At 39.0% G+C, this 24,251-nt stretch overlaps 1 protein-coding gene across 11 annotated transcripts in view; it reads right to left on the minus strand.

Annotated features, from left to right (window-relative positions):
- Nucleotides 1-24,251, minus strand: part of HFM1 (helicase for meiosis 1) — a 164,248-nt gene that overhangs the window by 114,857 nt on the left and 25,140 nt on the right. For 9 of the 11 annotated variants that reach the window (XM_061633640.1, XM_061633648.1, XM_061633647.1 and 6 more), the window contains exons 2-6: nucleotides 7,941-8,034; nucleotides 6,985-7,097; nucleotides 5,319-5,361; nucleotides 2,526-2,791; nucleotides 1,342-1,386 (exon numbers count right to left, since the gene is read on the minus strand). In XM_061633640.1, coding sequence (XP_061489624.1) covers nucleotides 1,342-1,386; nucleotides 2,526-2,791; nucleotides 5,319-5,361; nucleotides 6,985-7,097; nucleotides 7,941-8,002 — 529 coding nt within the window. In that variant the 5' untranslated portion in view covers nucleotides 8,003-8,034. Of the gene's footprint in view, nucleotides 1-1,341; nucleotides 1,387-2,525; nucleotides 2,792-5,318; nucleotides 5,362-6,984; nucleotides 7,098-7,940; nucleotides 8,035-8,525; nucleotides 8,729-24,251 lie in introns of those variants that run through there. The other 2 variants (XM_061633641.1, XM_061633646.1) reach the window with 2 other exon arrangements.

Consider the following 24,251-nt stretch of genomic DNA (forward strand, 5'->3'; position numbering starts at 1 on the left):
CAGGGTATGGACACTGTTGAGGTTAACCTGTGTCACTCACCTGGAGTTATGGGGCTTCAGGGAGGCGTGAATCAGGAAGACCTCCCTCCGCACCTGAAGGGTGTGGCAGGGGGAAAGAGCTGGAAGCATGGCCAGCTTGACTCCCTGTGAGGTAGGCTCACCTGGGTATGACAGGCTTAGGAGCCTGATAAGGATTAATGGATTTCCCGCATATGTTTCAATTTCCTATGTATTTTAGAAATCAGAATTTATAAGTTCTTGAGTTCATACGTTCTTAAGTTGTAGTTAATAAAGTGGCCCTAATTCACCCCATGTGAGAGCCAGTATGGTGTAGTGATTGTGTTGGGAGACCAGGGTTCAAATCCCACATAGCCATGAAGCTCATTGGGTGACCTTGGGCCAGTCACTGCCTCTCAGCCTCGTGAAAACCCTATTCATAGGGTCGCCATAAGTCAGAATCGATTTGAAGGCAGTACAGATGAGTTTACCCTATACATGTGTCTGGCTTTTTTATTTCCTGCCTCCTCACGGAATATACTGAACTGGTCAAACCAGTTTCATTGTTAAATTAATGGGTCTGCCCAAGTCTGTCAAATACCCAAATTACATGTCTAAAGACTTGGTCAAGAGCAGCTGTGTTGCCATAACTGCCTGGTGATGCTCTTTCAGGAATGGGGTAGGCCCTCCCCCCATCCTAGGGCTAGGAGGTAGCCCGTGTGTGTATTTAGTCTGGTCTGGAGTTGGAAAGAGACAGAGAGGTTTAACGAGGTGCGCCTGGCGCCAACACTGTTATCCTTTCGGCGCCAGGTCAAGACTTTCCTCTTCTCCCAGGCATTTTAGCATGTGTTTTATATTGTTTTAAATTTTTAAATTGTGTTTTAAATTGTTTTTTAAAAGATGTATTTTAAATTGTTTTTTAAAAGACGTATTTTAAATTGTATTTGTTTTTAGTTACTGTAAACCGCCCAGAAAGCCTTGGCTATGGGGCGGTATACAAGTATAATAAATAAATAAATAAACTGCTCTCTGTGCTGAATCCCAAGCTATGGCTTTGGGAAGCTCCCTAGAAACCTAATGGGGAAGAAACATCTGTTGGAGTGTTAATGCTGTGAGCCCTTCCATCTTATGCTCAGGTTGTGTATATTTGTAAATAAAACCAAATATCCTACAGACATCACATTCTCCAGTTACCTTCATTCCAAGGAAACCAAACCCTGGGTAAGCGCTGGAACCCCTGGAGTTTCTCACTGCTCAGAGATTGGGGTGTGTGCAACAATAATTTACATAATATGTAGCAGCCAAGAAAAGGTACTTTTATATTTGTAGTGCATAAAAGGATACGGATTTCAGTCACAGGTCTCAAAATCAAGTCCTTTTCAGTAGTTCCTAGTGAATGGATGAATATTTGTTTTTACCACCATCCAGTAACAAAATAAAAAACACAAATACAAAAGCTGAGGAACGGATGTAATTTCACCAACCTGGACTATTTTGGACTACAGTTCCCATCACTGAAAGCAAGCCCAGCATCAGACCCAGCCAAGTTGGCAAAGGTTGCATAACAGTGATGCTGCAGATAGATTCACCAGTTGAAATGTTTGAAGCCAGAGTAAACAGTTGCAAACTTCAAAAACTTTTTCTAGGGAAGCAAATGGCCTGTATCTTTTTGAGGACTGCAACCAAAGTCGGTTGCCTACACACCTTACAATACAATGTAACTCAGGAAGGGAAGCAATGAAGCACAGGCAGATCAACACATAAGAAATCTGTGGCAGAGACATAAACCTAATTCATTGCTTCTGGAAAGACTAGCTCATTGTACTGACTCATGAGAAGGAACTTAACTTCATCACAGAAAGGTGCGGTACATCTGGGATGGAGAACCTGTGCCCTCAAGATGTTTTTGGATTCCACCTCTTATCAACCCCAGCCAACACAGTCAATGGGATAATGGGAGCTGTAGTCCAGCAACATCTGGAGGGTATATGCTGGCTACCACTGCTCTATAGCAATTCCACACTATATCTCGTGCCCTCACTTACCTTCAAACTGCCTAGGGGCCTCTATTTAATACCAGGGTGGAAAGAAAAAAGGATTGCTGGCGAAATGCTAAAGTAATTCTTTACTGCAAAAAAGGTAGATCAAATTTGATGGGGAGGAGTAGAAGAGAAAGATGTGAAGGGACAGTGCATAGCTTTCTTTTAATCATTTCCCATGGCTGACCTCAAAAACAACAGAGCACTAAGTTCTTTGAGACATACATTAATCCACCCCATTATAATTACTTCTGTCTTATCTGGCTTAGATGTACCTTTTTGTGATTCACATCTCTTTTTCTAATTTGCTTCTGACCTTCTATATGAATATGACTACGTTTCTTACTTTATATTACTCAGATTGTTGTGTATTTCCTGACTCCATCTACGGTTCTATTCATGCAATAACTATGGATAATGTATATTCATGAAGCCAGTGTTGTAAATACCTTTTGTAGGGAAAACTTACAGAGAAAATGTGTAATTTACCTTCCATCCTAGAAGTTTTTGAAACAGAAGGAAATGACTGTGCTTTTTCAATTCCATTTCCATTTGCAGAAGCAGAAAAAATATCATTTACACTAAGCAGATTAAAATCTGAATATTGAGCTAAGTGCATATCCTTTTTCCATAGGTCTCCTTTTTTCATTTCTTTGTTGTTAGGAATATTACAGTAAGTGTCCATTCCTCTCTTGGCATAGGTACTCTCCATGTTGCATGTATTTGCATATGTATAATTGGTTGGTTTAAATAAGCTGTAAGAAATGCAAAGGAATATTTTCAAATAATATATTCATAAACACACACCTACTTACATGGCAATTATATAGTACAGTTTACATTGCTTTGTTTCCAATACCTGCTGAAAACCAAACCTGTTCTTTGTTACTTGAAACTGGTTTGCACAACTTTTGACCCACCAAATTCTCCTACACCTGTTCTTGCCATCTCTGGCAGGCAGGGCTGTGGAGTCGGTACGCCAAACCTTCGACTATGACTCCTCTATTTTTCTACTGTCCGACTCCTACTCCGACTCCACCCAAAATTGCTTCCAACTCTACAGCCCTGGAAAGGGCTGTAAATGTCTTTTTAAATTGGAAGCTCTCATAAGAGCATTTTTATCGCTGCCTGAATATGCGCTGATCTTGGCATCACAGCATTTGTCTTCATCTGGGTCCTGTGTCATACACTGACACACAAAATGTTTTCCATCTTGAGTTATGGTGAAATGCTCAACTACAGCTGACTTCATGGGAAGCTTCTTTGACATTTTGAATTTATATTTTAAAAAATTTGTCAATCAAAATTTATTTTGAAGCTGGAGTTGGAACATTTCTACTGACTCCAACTCCGACTCCACCCAAAATTGCTTCCGACTCCACGACTCCGACTCCACAGCCCTGCTGGTAGGGAACAAAAACAGGTTAATTCAGCCCTGGGTAGGTCATTATACAGGGCTGATGGGTCACGTTCAGCTTGCTAACAAGCTGTGCATATCTGGACCTAGAGCTCCAAGATAATGACCTGTTTCAGAACTGAAATAGTGGAATACAGATAAAAAAACAACAATGCTGAGAGAGGGAGACTTGCAGTGATTTTGGACATTACACTTATAACATCTAAAGCAAGGCATTTTGCATCTCTCACACAGTGAGATGCATCTACACTACAGGAGAAATGGGTGACTTTCCACTCTGAAATCTTGTACATCCGTTTTTCCTGCTTTAGCGTAACATCCAAAGCCACTCATATTTGACACTGAGAACATCACATGGTTTACCTGCATACTTCAAGGTATACTATATCTGGGATACAGGATGCCAGGCAACCTAGCAGACCACCTTTCTCCACAGACCTAGTTGACCCCTATGCTAATTGGAGGAGGACCTACTGACCATACCAGAGCAGGCCAATTGCCGCCTTGTGACATCATGGAAAGAGGCCTTATCCATAGTGGCACCAACCTACTGGGATGCATCAAATGTGGAATATTTCAAACCTCTTTTTAAAACCCATTTGTTTATTCAGACTTTCTCCAATTGTTGAAAATGTTATTTTCAGATTCCACTGCTCAATGTTGTGATTTAGTATTTTATTGTAATTTGATACTATATATCTCAGGGATGGGGAACTCGAGGCCCAGGGGACAAATATGGCCCTCCAGACCTATTTGGCCTTCAGAACTCTCCCCAGACCATATCCCTCACTACCTCTACTGTACACCTCATATTTTAACTTTGCTGAAATGTGTCCTTGAATTTGGACAATGCCTCTTACTTGTCTGGATAGAGGAGAGAGAGAGAGAGAGAGAGAGAGAGAGAGAGAGAGAGCCTATTGAACATAAGTAAAATTTACATTAGTTGCTCTGCCCACTTTTGCCTCTCACCCTCCCACCACTGACACGTCGCCCAGAAAGGAATGCAGCCCTCAGGCTGAAAAAAGAAAATTCCCCACTCCTGATGTATCTCTTAGATTTTAGCTGTGGTTTTATTACTGTGCTTTATCATTATGTATATAAATATAATTAAATAAATATAAAAATAAAAATCTGATCAGGAGCAATGCAAGAACTGTACAATAACCAGGAGATAACAGCACTTTCCCTTTGAAAGAGGCAAAACTGTTTACTTGTAACTCATTCCTTACTAGTTCTTACTTTTATTACTTGTGATAATTGTACTTAGTCAAGGAAACTCACTGGATTTTACACATCCAAAAAGAGTTGCACCACCTCTGACTTCAATATCGCCTAGAAAGCTTTCAAGTAAATTCTACATATTTTAGAGTCAACTGAACTTTCAGGACACATTTCTGAAAAGTACAGTTCTAGTCTGCTGCAGCAAATTACAGTAAAGTCCTCCCATTAAAGTAATGATTATCTGTGATTGACTCCTAAAGGAGAGGGATTGCATACACGTCCTGTGACAGCTTAGTATAAAAATAAACTAGTTTGTCTGTAATATGCCAAAGACTATGTCTTTGCACAGGATTTTTAGAGTGCATTTGGTAGTACATCAGCTGCCTCTTAACTAAAGTAATAAACTAAATCCTGTGTTTAAATCCTTGTAAAAAAGGGTTATGTGTAAAGCAAATCTAATTACTGTATTAAAACACTGCCAAAAGGAAGTATCCCAGTTTTTCTTACATTCAAAAGAATATTAACACAACTGCCCGGAGCCCTATTAAGTGGTTTCATTTCAAGGATCAAAAAGTATTTGACAAATGTATCTAAAATAATATGGTTCTGATAGTTGATGAATTATTATAATTGGCTAAAAATACCTTTTCCTGAATGTTGAGCAGACACTTTCATCACCATCTTTTTCTGGAAAATTAATTAATAGTTTATTTTCTGAAAGGTTTCTACAAAACAGTTGACAAGCTCTGTTTTCATATTAATCATCGTCACAGAGGAACAATGGAACCAATTCCCGATTATTGGCCTGAAAATGACTTCTTTACTTCCACAAATTGAACTTTCATAGGCTTTGCTCATTAGAATTCATAGCTAAGGGCACAATCCAACTCACCTTTATGCTGGGCTGGGGTGAGTTGGCTGCCATGGACCCCACCTGCACCAGGCTCCGCCAGACTTCGATGGCAGCAGCCCTCCACTGTGGCTGAGCTGTGATGCCGCCAGAAGCCTAGTGGTGCCGCTGGGGGTCCACCAAGGACAGCCAGCCAGACGGATGGACAGCTGGCAGAAGCCCCGGAAATGGGGTGTCCCTGGGGCGTGGTGGTAGAGGAGCTGCAGGGGGGCCTTAAACGAGATCTTCCTCACGTTCAGAGCCCTCCCCTGGATCCCACTCCACCCAGAAACTCTGCAGGCCAAAACACTGGTGCAGTAAAAAATTGTAATGGGCCTCTGGGGAGTGCTTACTCCCTGGGAGGCCGATTCAACACCCCTCCCGGCTCCCTGGCATTGCTTTATGAACTTGCCAGGCCATAATTCCTCCCATTGATTAGAATTATGCACAGGTTCCAAGGTTCCGTTTGTACCTGTATCTGTGCATTTTAAAAACTTTTCCCTCTGTGTTCTCTCTACTTCAGTCTGTCATTCTGCTCCTGAGCCGTTCTGTCTGAAACAAAGCTCTCTGTTTGCCCCTTCACTGTAATGGGGAAGCTAAAAACAGCTATAACTTTCCCCCATTTTGGCCAAAGTGGATGACATTTACAGGCACAGGAGCCTCTCCAGAGTGGATTAATCTTGCCAAATTACAGACAAATAGGTCCAGGGGATTTTTGTGGGGAAAGTAAAAGGGATTCTCTTTCATCCATAATCCGTTGTTGGGGAAGCAGGGGTTTGTCTCTTCTTAAAATAATTAAGAGGTGGCTAAGTGATATGTATTTTTATGTATACTTTTTTTAAAAAAACTTTGCAGCTTCACACTGGCCTTAGTTTCTGGTGTTATTGATAGGCCTTGTCTGTATCCTCCAATAGGCTGTGGGCCTTACAACATGATGCTGTCTACAAAGCTGCCCATAGGGTTCTGAAGAGCTCTGTTTTTGTTTGTTTGTTAAAGCAGAGCAAAATAGGATTTTAAAAACTTAAATGAAGCTTTTAATTTTAAAAAAAAATCATCCTCTGCTATGCTTAACAAAAAACAACCCAAGCTCTTCACTGCAAACAACCTATTGAGCAGCTTCCCTCCTGGGGCAAATAACAGCTTGAGATGGCGGTATTTTCATCCCAAGATGAATAGCAGCTTGGCGGTGGCAACTCATTATGATATCCCCAACACTGTAGCTGTTATATTTTTAGAAAAAGAAAAAGAAAAATACATGAAAAACAGTCATGCATTTTCATATATAGTCTAGTTTGTCAATTATTCAACTCACTCTATTCTTCAGAAGTAGGCAGAGGTAAAAATATTTGAAGTAAGTAATTTGGTATTTGTTTTTAAGTTCTCTACTTCCTCATATTAAAACTAGTCATGAAACATTCTACCTTTTTGGTTATTTTCCCCCAATTCCATTTGTAGCTCTTGAGTAGGTGGAATTTCAAAAGCAGATGGAACAGGTGCAAGATACCAGTTTTTTGGCTCTTCATTTTCTAGATATCTGTTTCCAACATAAGTAACATGAAACAAAAACATTCAGTGTTTCCAGCCAAATGAATGACAAACCACAAGAGAACATATTGACTGTTGTGTCACTTCTAAATTATCTCTTTTAACATTACACTTGAAAAAATGTGTTATTTAAAATGTGAGGTTTCTGTGTTAACCCACTTCAGTTAAATGAGAATTTGGAATGCTCTAGGACACAACTAGGGAAGGGAGCCGATGTCACCCCTTCACTGACAACGTTACCAGAGCAAGAGAAAGAGGGCAACTTTTGGAGATATCCCCTCCCATCTGCTCCACAGGTTATGGAACAGATTTGGAGGGAGCTACTGGAGACAGAAGGAACCAGCAAAATTGCACCCCTCCCCCATCCTGTTTCTGGATGCCTTCCATCAGCAGAAGGGAAATGTTGGATATTAATCTATAGCTCCTAATAATCTGAGATCTTCTGCTGCTATGTTATCTTACATAACTAATTTACATTGTACATTGCAGTCATCTTTTAGTATGGTACCTTTTATTTTTTCAAAAAAAGAAAACTAACAAAAACAACAAAAGCATGATAAAATAAATCATTATTGGAAAATATTCTAGGGGCCTGCCACTATGTCCATTAGAACATGAAGTGTGAAAATAAGGCACAGCCATTTTTTTCTATCAGGAGTGAGATAGTCTGGAATCAAGAAGCTCATTTATTATAGCGGGGTGAAAGTGAAAATCTGTGTCTCATTTTCCTGAAAACATGTAGCCATGGTAGAGCCACAAAACAGCCACCCAACTTCTGTTGCCACCACCTCCAAAAACAAGCATTGTTCACCAAATCACAGGGCCAACTTACTTTTGCTTTGCCCCCGGTCCTTCAAAAAACAAATTATCCAAAGAAAAGGCAGGGTCTGTCATCGTATTAAGCTGAGAGGTAAATTCTCAATGAGCTGTAAAATAACATGAAACTAACTATAATTATTACAATACACTGATGAAAGAGTATCAGATTTTTGAACCTAATAAGGATAGTGATGAATCTTGTCTAATTTTTATTACATAGTCTGTCTTCTTCAGAATTTCCACCCAAGGAAGGAAGTCTTAAATTGGTTGTAAAAGATTGCTCGTCATTATTTTTTTCACCTCAGAGCAAAATCAGACTGGACTGGCAAGCAGCCATTTTGAAATATCATATATGTCACCAAATGAACATTGAATAAAAGTATATATGCTTGCACAGGTTTATTTACTTGCTTGGAGAAATGGCAGCCCTTTCCATAGGTTAAGAAATGTGACCCGCACCTCCCTGGGTCATACAAATTCAAAGAAAGAGCAGCTCCAAATGAAGGACTGTTTTGTAGCATGCCTTCCTAAAAAGCTGTGGCTGGCTCCTTCGTATCTTTGGGCGAGTACAGCTCTAAGTTACAAACCTCCCTCTCACCTGGTGGGAAAAGTTAAAATCAAATGCCCCTTCAAGTAGCTTCCCTGGCAGTCTGAAAAGGTGAAAACTCAAGAGCAGGCCAGACACTTCAAATCACAGACTGCTCATGTTTTAAATGAGCAGTGTTCATCTTTTTTTTCTCCCTTTTGAAGAAGCCTGTGGCCCCTTCCTTCACAGAAGGGCGCTCTGTTCCTCAGCTTATATCGTAAAGTGTTATGGGTCTTAGTACTAGAGTGAAGGCAAGAAAAAGGAGCTTTGATGGAGCTTTTAATAGGAGGAGTCCAAGGAAGGAAAGGAGGAGGGAATACACTCATAACATGAAGCGGAGGGAGGGATTCTGGGAGGTGTAGTTCCTTAGTCAAGTCTGTTCTTTCCAGGATGCTTTTTAGGCAAATGAATGGGAATGAGAAATATTTTGCCTCGTTCATATTTGTGGCTTACACCCAGAACATATTTAACATTTGGGGGGGAGGGGAGACAAATTGCTTTAAAGGTATTAACTGCCTCCTTAGCTATTAAAGTGCTGATTAGATAAGCCCAAAGGAGGCACAAGAGGGACTTACTAATTTGAGCACTTTGTGAATGAACCCTTTCGCAGGAGAGCTAGAAATAATTTACTTGCTGAAAAATACCATTTGTTTGGTGCAGTGGGATTCAAAAAACAACCATGTGTCATATGAAAAGGCACTTCTAAAGCATTCACAATAGTGGAATGCAGAATTACACAAGGTGATTGAAATGATGTGCGGAATCCATGCTTCAAATGTTAGTTCCAAATATACCTAAAGCAACAGTCATACTTCCACTGTTTCTTCAATTGCAGTCAACTGGGGAGGGGGGCGTTTCAGATTTTCTATGTATACTATTGTCCGCACATTTTCCATGTACCATTCCTCCTGCTTTGCTTGATACATGGATGTTCCAGTCAGCTAAAAGCAAAGTACCATCAAAAGAAATAATTCCTGTGCAAGTCTTCTAAGGCATATATTGCAAATTAACAATTTGGTGATTGTTATAGATTCAAATATATTCAAAGTGAACCAGCAGTTATGTTTTACATGGCAGGTGTTTATGTTGAATCTACTGTTCTGTTGTCTCTACTGGTTTTACACAGTGTGTTTGCTACTTAATGCAATCACTTATTTGTCAACCCAGCCTTGTGTGTGTGTCTGTCTGCCTAGATTTATTACTAGCAAATAACTTAAAGTTAGCAATTCTATTCTTATAACAAGTTTCCTGTTGACAGTCATCCTTCACTGACCAGGTGGCAGCACAGATAATGACAGGAATATACTGCTCCACAAAATGTACTTGCTGAAGTGGGGCACTTCACCACAGTTCATGGTGTAAAGAATCTCTGTGGCTAGGGTCACATCTATGCTATACATATAAAGTACATTTACAGGGCATGATTTCCCCCAAAGAATACTGGAAACTATAATTTGTTAAGGATGCTGGGGTACAAAAGAAAAAACACTGAACTATTTTTTAAATGTTATAGTTTAATGAACTCTCTGTTAAAGCTCATAAAACATTATAAACTTACCTCATTTATACAGCAAAAAACAAAAATAAAATTATAACGTATGAAAATGCACTATACAATCCTGTCAAAGTTAAGCACCTTTAAACCACTGATTTCACTGTAAGAGTTAAGCATGAGTTTAAAGAGTCTCCAGTGAAATCAGTAAGATGTAAAAGTGCTTAACTTTGAATGGATCATGTCCACTGCAGTTTCAGAAAGCAGTTTCCTTTTTTCTTTTCTTTTTTTACCTTTAGAAAGTGTGCTCTCCAATTCTTTTGGCCTCAGGCAAGGTTTCCATCTTAGTTTGCAACATCTGCTTTTAGCTGACCAGTAGCCATACAAACTGTTTTTCAGAGCTATTTTTTTTCTCAGAATCTCTTCCCAATATGGCATGTCCCTCAACACACAGAAATCACATAAAATATATAGCAAAGCAGCCTCTCAACAGCTCTGAGACAGTTTAATTTTTGATTTCCCCCAAGCCTAACATCTGATCAGCCATATGTTTTGAGTCTTTTCGGCTCACAGAGATCACATAACAAATCGTAAACCTGTATATTCTGGAGCAATGCTAATAGAAAAATCACAAACACCAGACAGTCATGGGTCAATGATCCATGCAACAAAAGAATGAGACATGTCCCATAGAAGTACAAATTTTTTAAAAGACTGAGAAGTTCTGAGGAAGTTTCCCACTGAATAAGGAAACACAAGCAGTTTTCAATGTCCAAAACACCAAGTGAGTTATCATGACAATAGAAGAAATAATAAATAGGAAAGGGGAGCTATTACAAAAAGTGTCACAAGTATTCATATGCAGAAAATTACTACATGGTAGTAATTTTTATTGTTATGTCTTTTCATTAACTTACAAGTTTTCAATGTTATTTCATGTATATTCTGTGACTAGGATGATTTCTGTTATGGCCAAAACGCACATGGTGTGTACACTGCAATTTGCCCTTAAGTGCAAGCTTCTCCGCCCCCCCAAAAAAATTGTCGGGGGGGGATAACCCTTTGCCCTCATCAGCTATGGGGGAAAATTGTGAATAAGAGCCTCCCCCCTAGGGTTACCAGGTCTCCGGTTTTTGGCCGGAGTCTCCAGTTTTTTGGGGGGCCCTCCGGCTCTCCGGCTAGCACCCCTTAATCTCCGGACTCTCAGCTTCAATTTTTTAAAAAAATAAGTTTCTACGTGGTCTGGTTCCTGAGATATACACCAAAATGTCAACCGCTGTCCCCCGCATGACTTTTAAATCTGTTGTACACATGTTTAGAACAGCTCCTAGCTCTAACTACAACTCCCATCAGCCCAATCCAGTGGTTATGCTGGCTGGGGCTGATGGGAGTTGTAGTTTAAAAAAGTAACTTGTTCAAGCTCTGGCTCTAACCCCACCCTTTCAGGATTGTAGCCAATAAATGAAGCCAGGTTGTGACTTCTTCATCCAGGCATGCCTAAACTTAATTTCAACGTCAGAAAATGGAGGCTTTCAGATTTTGCAGTTTGTGTAAATAATATGGCTTAAAGTTTTTTTTTCTCTTCTGTGCAACAGTCAGACCCTGGGCTATGAAATATGAAAGTATTTAATCAAATACTCCATTAGGACTTACTTCTGAGTAGACATGGTTAGGATTATATGTGGTGTATTTTTACACCTCTGTGTGTGTGTGTGTCCTTTCCAGCAACCCTGTGAGGTAGGGTTGGTGATTGAAAACCAAGGCAGCTCACAATAAGAAATAAATCACTTTAAAAACCAATAACCATAAAACAAGTATAAACAGTTGCAAAACAGCTTAAAGTGGCATGATTCTGAATTGTGGGTTGAGTGAATGAAGTTTATTTATTTTTATTTATTTATTATTTGATTTATATCCCGCCCTTCCTCCCAGTAGGAGCTCAGGGCGGCAAACAAAAGCACTAAAAACACTTTAAAAATAATAAAAACAGACTTTAAAATATATTAAAACAAAACATCTTTAAAAAAATTTTAAAAGCTTTAAAAACATTTTTTTAAAAGAAAAGGTTTAAAAACATATTAAAAAGCAATTCCAACACAGACACAGACTGGGATAAGGTCTCAACTTAAAAGGCTTGTTAAAAGAACAAGTTCCTTATCACTTCAGGGTACAGTTTTCCCTGGTTAAGGAAGCCCCATTGAATACATTGGGACTTGCTTCTGAGGAAACAAACATAGGATTGCACTATAAATATTTTTACAGGTTGTATAAATAATAAACATATTTGATAGTCATGATTATATAAATATTTTGTCATACTGTGTCCCAATAAGTATCCAATTTCACACTATGGTTGTTCGATATTTCCTTTACATTTTAAGTATGCCTTGGGGTGGTCATGGTTCTCCATCGTTTTCATCCTGAGGGGCAGATAGGCTGAGAGATGGTGAGTAGTCCATGGTCACCCACTACAGTTTATAGCTCATTTCCATTTTGAAAAATTAATTGAAACAATTTACATGCAAGCAAAATTTATTAAGTGGATTCACACAATAAGTTTAAAGCACATCCAACTCGCATTTAAAGCACACGAAGTCCCCTAAAGAATCCTGGGAAGTGTCGTTTCCCCCTCACAGTTATAGTTCTCACCACTCTTAACAAACTGCAGTTCCCATGATTCTGTGGTGGGATTCATGTGCTTCAAATGGGTGTTGGATGTGCTTTAAACGTATTGTGTGGATCTGCCCTAGGTATGATGTGCATTCAAGAGTGAATTGAAAAGAACAATTTTAAAAGATATTTCTTACTCTTACTCATTTCTCAGACCTCTTTCTGAAGTGAAGGGTCAAATCTGTAAAGAAGTTTGGAGCAGCCACGTTAAAAGATAAGGGCAGGGCATTCCAGGCAGGGGGTTGTCAACCCTGCTTGGATATGGATGTCTTTGTAGAGGAACCCTAGTCAAGGTTTACCAACAGCACAATCCAAACTATATCTACTAGAAGTCAGTCTTGTTGAGTTCTACGGGGCTTAATCCCTTAGTAAGAGTGTTTAGAATTGCAGCCTTCAGGAGCATCCATCTTTACTCCCCAAAGCTCCCATCTAACATCTCCACAACACTAGGCTTCTTTGTCCCTACAGTGGCCTTCTGATGACTGGACTGGCCTGAAGGCACTTAACCCTTCTTGCTGAAAGCAAGTAGGCTAGATTAAATGTTCACTACCCAGGCTCCATCTTTTAGCTAAGATTTCTATCTTAATTTCCAATCAATTTTTTTTTAATTGTATGCTCCAAGCAACTGTGATTGATGCTTAATGTACCATGCTTAATGACATCACTAGGGCCCGCCCCATGACATCACTAGGGCCTGCCCCTCAAATATCATGTTTTGGGTTGCTTCTGACCTGGCAACCCTACTTCCCCCTCCTTTTTATTTGTCAAGTTAAAGAGTTGCTACCTGGATGGCTTTTGACCATCCTTGCAAGTTTTTGGGTTTTTTAAAAAAAAAATGCTCAGGCCTTATTTATTTTTAATGACCTATTCTTCAGAATCAGTTTCTTTTTAAATGAAAAATAGCAACTTAAATAAAGAAAAAATTGAAATATTTAAATATTTAATCTCTGCATTTTTTCAGCTCCTACAAGAAATAAAATGCAAACTAGAACGCTCATGTGCTTGAATGAAACATTATAGAGTGATCTCGTTGTTTCTTTTTTTCTTATTTTACTGCCCTCAATACCCAGCCTTTTGATTGTTGTGTCCTGCAAATACTTGTTCATTTCAGTTAGGTTACTCATGCAAATAGTTCTCCTGAAGTTAGTTGAGTGTGTGTTTGCCAAACTAGACCCTAAGAGCACAGCTCCCTCTGGACTCCACCAATACTGTTTGTATGTCGGCCAGAGGGAATCTCCTAGGAGTGATACAACATTCTCCCCTCCTGAGGCTGAGCACACATTTTATGCAGCACTGCACTAACTCACACCTGCTTAGGAAATCCAAGTTTGGAAGCCTGTATTCTAAATCGCTTTCAGTTAGTCTCAATTCCCATTTTGGGATATTCCCCTTCACTTTTCTTCATTCTCTATTTATTTATTTATTTATTTATTATTTCATTTATACCCCTCCTTTCTTTTCATGAAACCCAAGGCGGCTTACATATGGTTCCCATGCACTCTCCCATCCAGGCACTGACCAGACCTGACCCTGGTTAGCTTCAGCAGGGAGGTGGCCTTATGTGCCTTCAGACCATAGCCTGGGATTTTGATTCTCTATCAAAATAGGTTCCTCCAAGCTATGAGCTAAATATGCCTTTCTCATCCTCTTCGGATGCACACCTTAACGTGGTGAGGGGGTTTGAGTGTGTTGAAGAAGCTGAGAGCAAAGCCATCAGGAGTCTCGACCAAGAGGCTAGACTCCTAGCAGGGGCACCCAAGGCAGAATGGTCAAAGCTGAAACACCAGACTAAGATGCATCCAAACTCAGAGGAAGACAATGGTAAACCACCTCTGAATATCTCTTACCACGAAAACCCTATGAACAGAGTATCCAAAATGCAACACGAGATAGTGCTGGAAGATGAGACCCCCAGGTCAGAAGGCACTCACCGAGCTACTGGGGAAGAACAAAGGACAAGTACAAGTAGTGCTGTGATTAATTACGCAGATGGGTCAAAGCCGAAAGGAAGCCCAGAGGCTGATGTACACAGATGCAAAAGGAGAGTCCAGAGTTGTACGACGCACACAATAGGAACATGGAATGTGAGAAGCATGAACCAGGGAAAGTTAGAAATTGTCAAGCAAGAAATGGAACGCATCAACATTACAATGCTTGGCGTGAGCGAACTAAAATGGACAGGAGTCGGACATTTCCAATCAGGCATATACAAAATATTTTATGTAGGAAATGAGAAATGAAGAAGAAATGGGGTTGCTTTAATAGTGAGAAGTAATGTAGCAAGAGCAATTAGAAGCTACAACGCAAGGTCTGAGCGAGTGATATCAATGAGATTAAATGGGAAACCTATCAACATAACCACAGCTTGGAAAAGTTACTTTTTTGAACTACAATTCCCATCAGCCCAATCCAGTGGCCATGCTGGCTGGGGCTGATGGGAGTTGTAGTTCAAAAAAGTAACTTTTCCAAGCTCTGAACATAACCATCATCCAAGTCTATGCTCCGATGGCAAATGAGGAAGAGGAGGAATTGGAGAGATTTTACGCAGAAGTACAGGAAGAAATTGATCACACAACAAAACAAGATGTGCTGATAATCATGGGGGACTGGAATGCAAAAGTAGGGAACAGAGAAGTATTAGGAATTGTGGGGAAATGGGGCCTAGGAGACAGAAACGAAGCAGGAGAAAGACTTATTTAATTCTGTGAAGCCAATAATTTGTTTCTTGCCAACACATTTTTTGAACAACCAAAAAGACAACTGTACACATGGACATCACCAAATGGCCAATATAGGAATCAAATTGATTATATAATTGGTAGCAGAAGATGGAGAAGTTCCATACTTTCTGCAAAAACAAGATCAGGAGCAGACTATGGTACAGATCATGAACTGGTCATATCGAAAATCAGAGTAAAGCTAAAGAAGACCAACAAAGCAATCATAATGCCAAAATACAATTTAAATAACATCCCAAAAGCATATAAAGATCAAATAAGGAACAGGTTTGAGGCTTTAAACTTAGTTGATAGAGAACCAGAAGAACTATGAAATGAAGTCAGAGATGTTATCAGAGAAGAATGCAAAAAGACAATACCTCTAGCTAAAAAGAGAGAAAGACCCCAATGGAGGACTGAAGAGACTCTTCAAATGGTTAAAGAGAGAAGGAAAGCAAAAGCAAAAGGCGACAGAAACACAGTCAGAACCCTAAATGCAACAATACAGCGACTAGTACATAGGGACAAAGAGAACTATTACAATAGTTATTGTATAGAAATAGAAGAGGGCAACAAAAAGGGTAGAACAAGAGCCCTGTTCCAAAAGATTAGAGAAATGAAAGGGAAATTTAAATCAAGAGTAGGGATGTTGAATAATCAACAGGGGAACACACTGACTGACCAAGATGAAATAAAAGGAAGACGGAAGCAATACACTGAAGAACTCTAGAAAAGAGATGCCAGGATGGCAGATTCATTCACAGACGAACCATATGATGAAGAACCAGAAATTTTAGAATGCGAGGTGAAAGCTGATCTTAAAATACTTGGAAGAAACAAATCACGAGGAACAGATGGCATACTAATAGAGTTGCTACAAGCTACTGAGACTGAATCTGTCCAAATTTTGAGAAAAATCTGTCAAGAAATATGGAAAACTAAACAATGGCCCACAGACTGGAAGTTTTGTTTTTTTTTTCATTAATTTTTATTCAAAGTTTCAAAAAACAAAACAGAACAAAACAAAACAAAACAAAAAACAAATTAATAACTAATACAATAAAATAAAATGTTGACTTCCAATTTGTCGCAGATCAGTTATAGATCTATAATATATAACAAACCTGTCTCTTAATATATTACAAAATCACTTTCCTCCAGTAGTTATCTTAATTAATCATCAAATCTCATTAATATTACTTTATTCTTTCCACAAAAAGTCAAAGAGAGGCTTCCACTCCTTGAGAAATATATCCATCAATTTTTCTCCAAATAAACATGTCAATTAATCCATCTCATCAAGTCTGCTAGGTCCAGTAGTTTCAATAGCCATTCTCAGTGTTAATTCCATCTTCCATCTCCATCCTTGCACCCATAATAGTCTTGCTGTCATAGTTATAGTAATCATATAATAAAAGACTGATAGGAATTTCTTTCATCACAAATATTTCCTTGCCATCAATTCCGAATGTACCACTGAAATGTTGTTGTAAAGCTGCATCTCTTCTCCTCCTTTCCACAGAATGCACCATCACATCTCCCGAGAGTTTTTCCATTGTCACACATCTGGAATTAATTCTGTAAACTTTCTCCATTTCAAGTTCCATCAAATCCTTCCAATCCAGGAATTTTTTTGAACCGTTGATATCTTTATCTCTAATCTCTTCACCAATTCCTTCAAGGACAGCGCTGAATTCCAAACAGTGATATTTGTCTCCAGGATCCATCACAGCCATAAAATCCAAATCTTTTTCCAAGTCCATATTTTATATATCTATTCCAATCTCCAGGGCTTGAACCTTTCCTTTAATTTTTCTTTCATCTTCTTTTATTTGTCCAGCCGTATCTTTGGTCTCATCCACCTCCCCTCTCACAGAATCCTGAATTTCCATCAGCTCCTGTCTCATTTTGCCAAATTCACTTTTCATCTCTTGTCTGCTCTGTCTCAGCTCCTGTCTCACCAGCTCAATCTCATTCATTATTTTCTGAAACATATCTAAATAGAGAACCCCTTCCTGTACATCCAGGGTCTCAGCCACCTTCTTGATTGTCATTCTTAACTATTTCCAAGCAAAGAACAGTTTATTTCTTTTTCCAGTCACAAAGGAGTTAATCCTCCAAGCCTGCTGACATCACCCTCTAGACAGCACAAACCGCCTTATCTCTTATGTGTCCAAAAGCGCAAAACAAATTTAGTTCACAGCATCCAAAAAATTAATGGCATAAAAAGTAAGCAGATTCGTCAAAAAAAAAAAAAGTAGACCAGAAAAAATAGTCTCAAATGTCATAAAATCAGATTTCCTGTTTAGATTAGTTGCCCCTCATCCGTTTATATCTTTAAAATGCTCAATTCCATGCCAGCTTTTTGCAATAAAAAACAAAGATAGGCTATTTCGATTTTCTTCCTCCTTAATTCCGTGTATATGAGAGAAAGTTATAACTCACCAAGGGATTCTTTGTTGCTGATCCTTAACAAATCTCTTTTACTGTAACGATAACAAAATGATAAGAGTAGATAGAAGAATGCTTGCCTGTTAGAATACGTTTTTCTTTAAAGAAAAAAAAAGTCTTGCTTAATCAGTTTGATCTTGCTTGAAATTCCTGGCTCCGTCCGACGTTGCTGGCAGGTCCTTCGTTCCTAATGAATTCAAGTCCCCCAACAAACACAACGAAGCTTGTGGATAATCTGTTTGTTTCTCCCTTGCCTGGGAGAAAGTTTTTACCAGTCAAAAAAAACCTTTTGGTTGGTTTTAAAACTGAAAAAGCTTCCTCTGAGACGAGAGCTCGCACAGAGGCAAGCACAGGCTAAGCAATCCTTCCCGGAAGTCACAGACTGGAAGTGTTCAATATGTATCCCAATTCCAAAGAAAGGGGATCCCAGGGAATGCAGTAATTATCGAACTATTGCCTTAATATCCCATGCAAGTAAAGTAATGCTCAAGATTCTACAACAAAGGCTCTTGCCATATATGGAGCGAGAAATGCCAGACGTCCAAGCTGGATTGAGAAAGGGAAGAGGCACCAGAGATCATATCGCAAACATACATTGGATAATGGAACTGACTAAGGAATTTCAGAAGAAAATCACCCTGTGCTTTATAGATTACAGCAAAGCCTTTGACTGTGTAGATCATGAAAAACTATGGAATGCTTTAAAAGAAATGGGGTTGCCACAGCATCCGATTGTCCTGATGCGCAACCTATACTCTGGACAAGAGGCTACTGTAAGGACAGAATATGGAGAAACCAATTGGTTCCCAGTCGGGAAGGGTGTGAGACAGGGGTGTATTTAATCTGTACGCAGAACATATCATACGGAAAGCAGGATTGGACCAAGATGAAGGAGGTGTGAAAATTGGAGAGAAAAATATCAATAATTTAAGATATGCAGACGATACCATACTACTAGCAGAAACCAGTAATGATTTGAAACGAATGCTGATGAAAGTTAAAGAGGAAAGCACAAAAGCAGGACTACAGCTGAACATCAAAAAGACTAAAGTAATGACAACAGAAGATTTTTGTAACTTTACAGTTGACAATGAGGACATTGAACTTGTCAAGGATTATCAATACCTTGGCACAATCATTAACCAAAATGGAGACAATAGTCAAGAAATCAGAAGAAGGCTAGGACTGGGGAGGGCAGCTGTGAGAGAACCAGAAAAGGTCATCAAATGCAAAGATGTATCACTGAACACTAAAGTCAGGATCATTCAGACCATGGTATTTCCGATCTCTATGTATGGATGTGAAAGTGAAAAAAGCTGATAAAAGAAAAACAATTCATTTGAAATGTGGTGTTGGAGAAGAGCTTTGCGTATACCATGGACTGCAAAAAGACCAATAATTGGGTGTTAGAACAAATTAAACCAGAACTGTAATTAGAAGCTAAAATGATGAAACTGAGGTTATCATACTTTGGACACATAATGAGAAGAAATGATTCATTAGAAAAGATAATAATGCTTGGAAAAACAGAAGGAAGTAGAAAAAGAGGAAGGCCAAACAAGAGATGGATTGATTCCATAAAGGAAGCCACAGACCTGAACTTACAAGATCTGAACAGGGTGGTTCATGACAGATGCTCTTGGAGGTCGCTGATTCATAGGGTCACCATAAGTCGTAGTTGACTTGGGGGCAAATAAAAACAACAACATTATAAAATGAGAATTACTTGCTTTTTCCAAGTAATGCATTAAGAAATGGTACTATTAATCAAATCACAGATGAAAAGTACAATTTTCAGATCACTTAGTATAGCTTAATTTATCTACATGCCACAGGACATGTCAGTATATGTAGAGAAATATAATAATTTTATACCTGCCCGTACTGATCTCACGCATAAGCTAAATATTTTCAAAACCTTCATTCTGAAACTAAGTGGTATTAGGTCTTAAGCCTGTCCACAAGTTGCGCTCTTGGACTTGGACAAAGCAACCTATAGAAGACCAGAAGTATTCTCATTATCATTTTACACATTTGTGGATTCAGACCCAACACAGAAAACAGACTCTATGACAAAGCTATGCTGTGGCCTGGTTAAAAATATACACTAGCATTTCTCTCTACCACTATACTTGGGTTGTTTTGTTTCGTTTTGTTATTGGAATTTATGCAAAACCTATATGTGGAACTGGTTGCCAGATACTTCTGTTCTTATAAAATCTCCCCATTCATTTGAGAAGCCTCATGCCTGTAATCAGATATTTGTAACTTCAAGAAACATAGAAGATTCTTCAAGTTTTACTGATACCGTATATCAGGGGTTCCATAAGCTCTCCTGTTTCTAGTTTCAGACAGTCCTGATAATGATTCCACCAAGGAAGCCAGCTGCTTGGAAAACATAAGAGATAGCTTTGTGAGTAAATGAGCAAGAATCAAGGGACTGTGCTACTGGGAGAGACTGCCCAGGGAGGAATAGATATGCCATCTGAATTTATTCTATAAGGCCTTCTATTAAGACAGATCCCTAAACTTCATTAGTGCAATTATTTATGTAATCAATTAAACCTTTGCAGAGTTGGAAGAATAAATCAATGCTTGCTAGCATGACCCTCTCAATCCCCAGTTTCCACTTTACAAAGGTATATCTTTCCCATGGATCAGCAATCTTGGTCTCAGCTACAAATGCATGTGCAGCAGCCACTACAATGGCAACCCGCCTAGGCTTTGACCAGCCCAGGCCTGAGAAATGCACTCCAAACCAAGGGTGCTTTAACAGACAGTTGTTCCCAGTTTTGTAACGGAAACAGCAATACCAGGGGAAAAAAGCTAATGTGAATCCAACCTTGGTTATGCCCAGCAGAAGGTAACAATACTGGAAGTGCTATGTTATAGTATATTGCTTTGTACACAGTAGGGATGTGCTAGAATTCCACCCAATTCAGATTTGGTACCCAATTTTCTACAGCTATTTAAGATATTTAGAATGATAATTTTATTGGTATTTCCTTTCATTTATCTATATTTCCTTTCAAAATATTAATATTTCATTTAAAATTATATTAATATCAATATTTTTTGTGAGGGGGAAAAAAGATCAGTAAAAGCAGTGGCTAGTAGGCAGAGAACAAACTCGAATCGATCCTGACTTGTTAGGTCGACAGAATGCTCCTGAACCGGCACTGGCCAACAGATCCCATCCTTAGTAGACGCCAGAGTGTCAACATACATGTGGGTAGCATAGATTCAATGTTTCCATGTGCACCTATGTGCACATTTATCCACCCATGAGCACTTTAAACTGAACTCTATCTAAATGTTTCCCATCCACACTTCGTGGAATGTATTGGCACTGTGTGTTGTTGTCCCCTCCCCTCAATGACTACTTCCCCACCCTCTCTGAGTTCCAGAAACCTGAGGTAGTTTATGGGCATACATGCAGGCATTTCTTTAGGCTGTGCACTAAAGTTTAACATTCAAGTTTTCCGATACAGTATACCAGACTTGCACAAAACTGTGGGTTAAAAAGTCTATGTGTAAGTGTGTCTGTGTGTGTGTTATGCTGGACCCGACCTGAGTTCCAGAAATCTGAGATACATTGTGGGTATATATGCATGTATTGTTTACCTGTACATAGGGCCTTTTTTTTTTGGAGATATAAGTTTTCTGATATACCAGCCTTGCAAAAACAGTGGGTTAATTTTTTTTTTAAGTATATGTGTCATATAGAGATGGGATCCGTTGGTGAGTACCGGTTCAAAAGCATTCTGTTAGGTCGACACAACGGATTCTAAACTGAATGAGGGGGAAAGTGCAGGCTGCCACTTAGATGAGGACAATGCTGTATAGATGCAAAAAACATGCATATATGGGCTGTATCGAATCCACTTCAAACTGTTGTATATATGTACACAGCTGATATCTGATCTGATTAAAAGTTACTGGGGCTCATTGATCATCACCAACCTATGTGGACATACTTTGCATTCTTCCAGTGTTGGCAAGAATTCTAGCTTGCAATTTAACCACAAGATGAATTTGTAATGTACTGAATTTCTAATGTCCTGAAATCTAAGCCACCATCCTTCAGCTGATTAATTTGTAGCTACAGTTTTCTAATTGTAACTCCTTGTTGCAACGTAGCATGTTGATTTTTCTGGAACTTATCTCCTATTGGATGTGGTACAGAATATATTATCAGGAGGTTAAAAAATGAGATCAACAATTCTACAGCTTTGCAGAGTGTAGGTGGGTGCAGATAGCTCAAATCCAAAAGCAGTTTGGAGCACAATGTATAAAAATAGTTTATTCTTAGTTGAGTCACTTGGAGTTCAAAATAAAATAGTTATTCTAAATCTGGCTGAAAAGCAAAGTCCCTGACACATGTTGGTCAAAAACACATAAAAATTCTTAGAGCATTTTCAAACTGGGATACAAAAGTTAGAAAGCAAACGGGCAGCTTCAGTTGCCCTCAAGCACATTTCAGAGAGCAAAAGAAACAGAAACATAGGAATTTACCCTTCAGTCCTGCCCTTGAATGGGGAAAAGCTATATGTGCACATTTCAAATGGGCAGTTTACTCAAAAGAAAGTGATCACTCCATTTTAGCATTCATGCTTGGGGATATTCTAAATTAAAAGAAAATAGCTGACTGAAAGTTTGAGACATCTCACCATTAAGGATCCACATGTGTTCAAACTCCTGCAGCATTTTTGGCAAAATACATTGAAGATACTTGGTTAAACACTCTCAGGGTAGTCTCAAAGTAGTGCAAAAGTGGTGACAGCAAAGGACCAAAGAAAAACAACATAATGCAAAAGGAAGCAGAAACTCTGTCATATTATTAAATTTCTGATAAAAACAGATGAGTTTATAACAACAAAAGAATGAGGTACATTGACACTACCAAAAGGAAATGGAACAAAACACTTTTATAACAAGATGACTGCTGACAACACTACAGAAAGTAGGTGACAGCATTTCAGAGTCAAGACATGCTACATACTTGTTGATGTGTTTACAACACAGATGAAAGGATAGATTTCACGGGAAATATTAGATGGCACCTTTGACATTGATAAAGTTATTAAAACATTTCCTTGGATAAAACCATCAAGGTAAACTTTATAATTTGCATACTCAATCTAGAACAGTGGCTCATGGTCTTTTACCTTTCTGTTATAATTCTTGTAACATTATGTACAGATTACTTCTTTTATTCTCAAATATCAAGTAAGTATAGTATTTTTCTATTAGCAGATTGTCTTCAAGAAGTGTATGGACAGAAACCGTCTCCACAAAAAAACCTGAACTAGGCCTAATTTAAAGAACAAATGGTGTCATTTGTCATTTCTCAGAATAAGGGCTTATCCACATGGGAGCATTTCTTCGTAGCAAGTACACTGTTTTTACCATCGTAACAGATTTGCAAGGTCCACACTTCCTGCTCAATGTAGCTTCAGATCCGTTTTTTTCCATTCACACGAGCAGATGTTCCTCTGGGAATGATTAATGTCGCTGCTTCTTTGTGGCCCTGCCCTCTAATTTTACATTTTTACTCCCTCCAGTTGCTCAGTTACTGGGCATTTGCAAATATTATTGACCTGCGCAGTATTTCCCACCTGCCCCCACTGCTTCCTGAAATTTGGTGATTGAAAAGAAGTGGGGTCATCTACCCCCCTTTCTCCTCTGCCCCTTGCTTTTTCTGAGTTAATTTTCCCCTGCTGGAAAAACAAATATATCAATATTTTAAAGAAAATATTAATATCAGTATCAAATTAATATCAATATTTTTGAGGTGACTTTAAAAAAATCCACTTAGATTTTTTTAGGGGAAAGAATCGGAAACCAGGCATGGAGAGATATTACTTCAAAATCCTCTCCACAAAGCAAGACTGAGAATGTGAGAAAGAATGATAACATCAATGGCAATTCCTATTGCTTGTTGCAAGGGGTGAAGGAAGTTTACTCAGGGAAAAAGTGAGGAAAGAAGGGATGGCTTCGGCAAACGGTGAACCTGGGAGGATGGAGCAGTTGGAAGTTGCTAGATAAACTTCGGGGGGGGGGAAATTGAATTCATGGGAGAGTTAGTGGGCTGAGAAAGGGGAGTAGCTGAAAGTGACAATTCACCCGTCCGCTAAAAACCATCAAAGTAAACCATCTGCAAAGACGTGTGGAGCAGAGTGGAGCCGCATTATTTACAGGGGGGAAACTGCGTGATAGCTTCTGTTTGCCAGTAACGTCATGTGAACCATGCAAATTAAAAAGAGATGTGAGTAGCACCAAACACACACTAAATCACCGTGTAGATGAACCCTAAGAGTCAGTAACCAGCATCTTGGAAAAAACATTACCTACTCTCTCCCACCCTTGAAATTCTCTGCAGAGCTACTCCGCCTCCATTCTCCTATT

Source organism: Rhineura floridana, chromosome 6 (assembly GCF_030035675.1).
Source record: "Rhineura floridana isolate rRhiFlo1 chromosome 6, rRhiFlo1.hap2, whole genome shotgun sequence".
In the NCBI taxonomy this organism is placed as follows: Eukaryota; Metazoa; Chordata; class Lepidosauria; order Squamata; family Rhineuridae; genus Rhineura; species Rhineura floridana.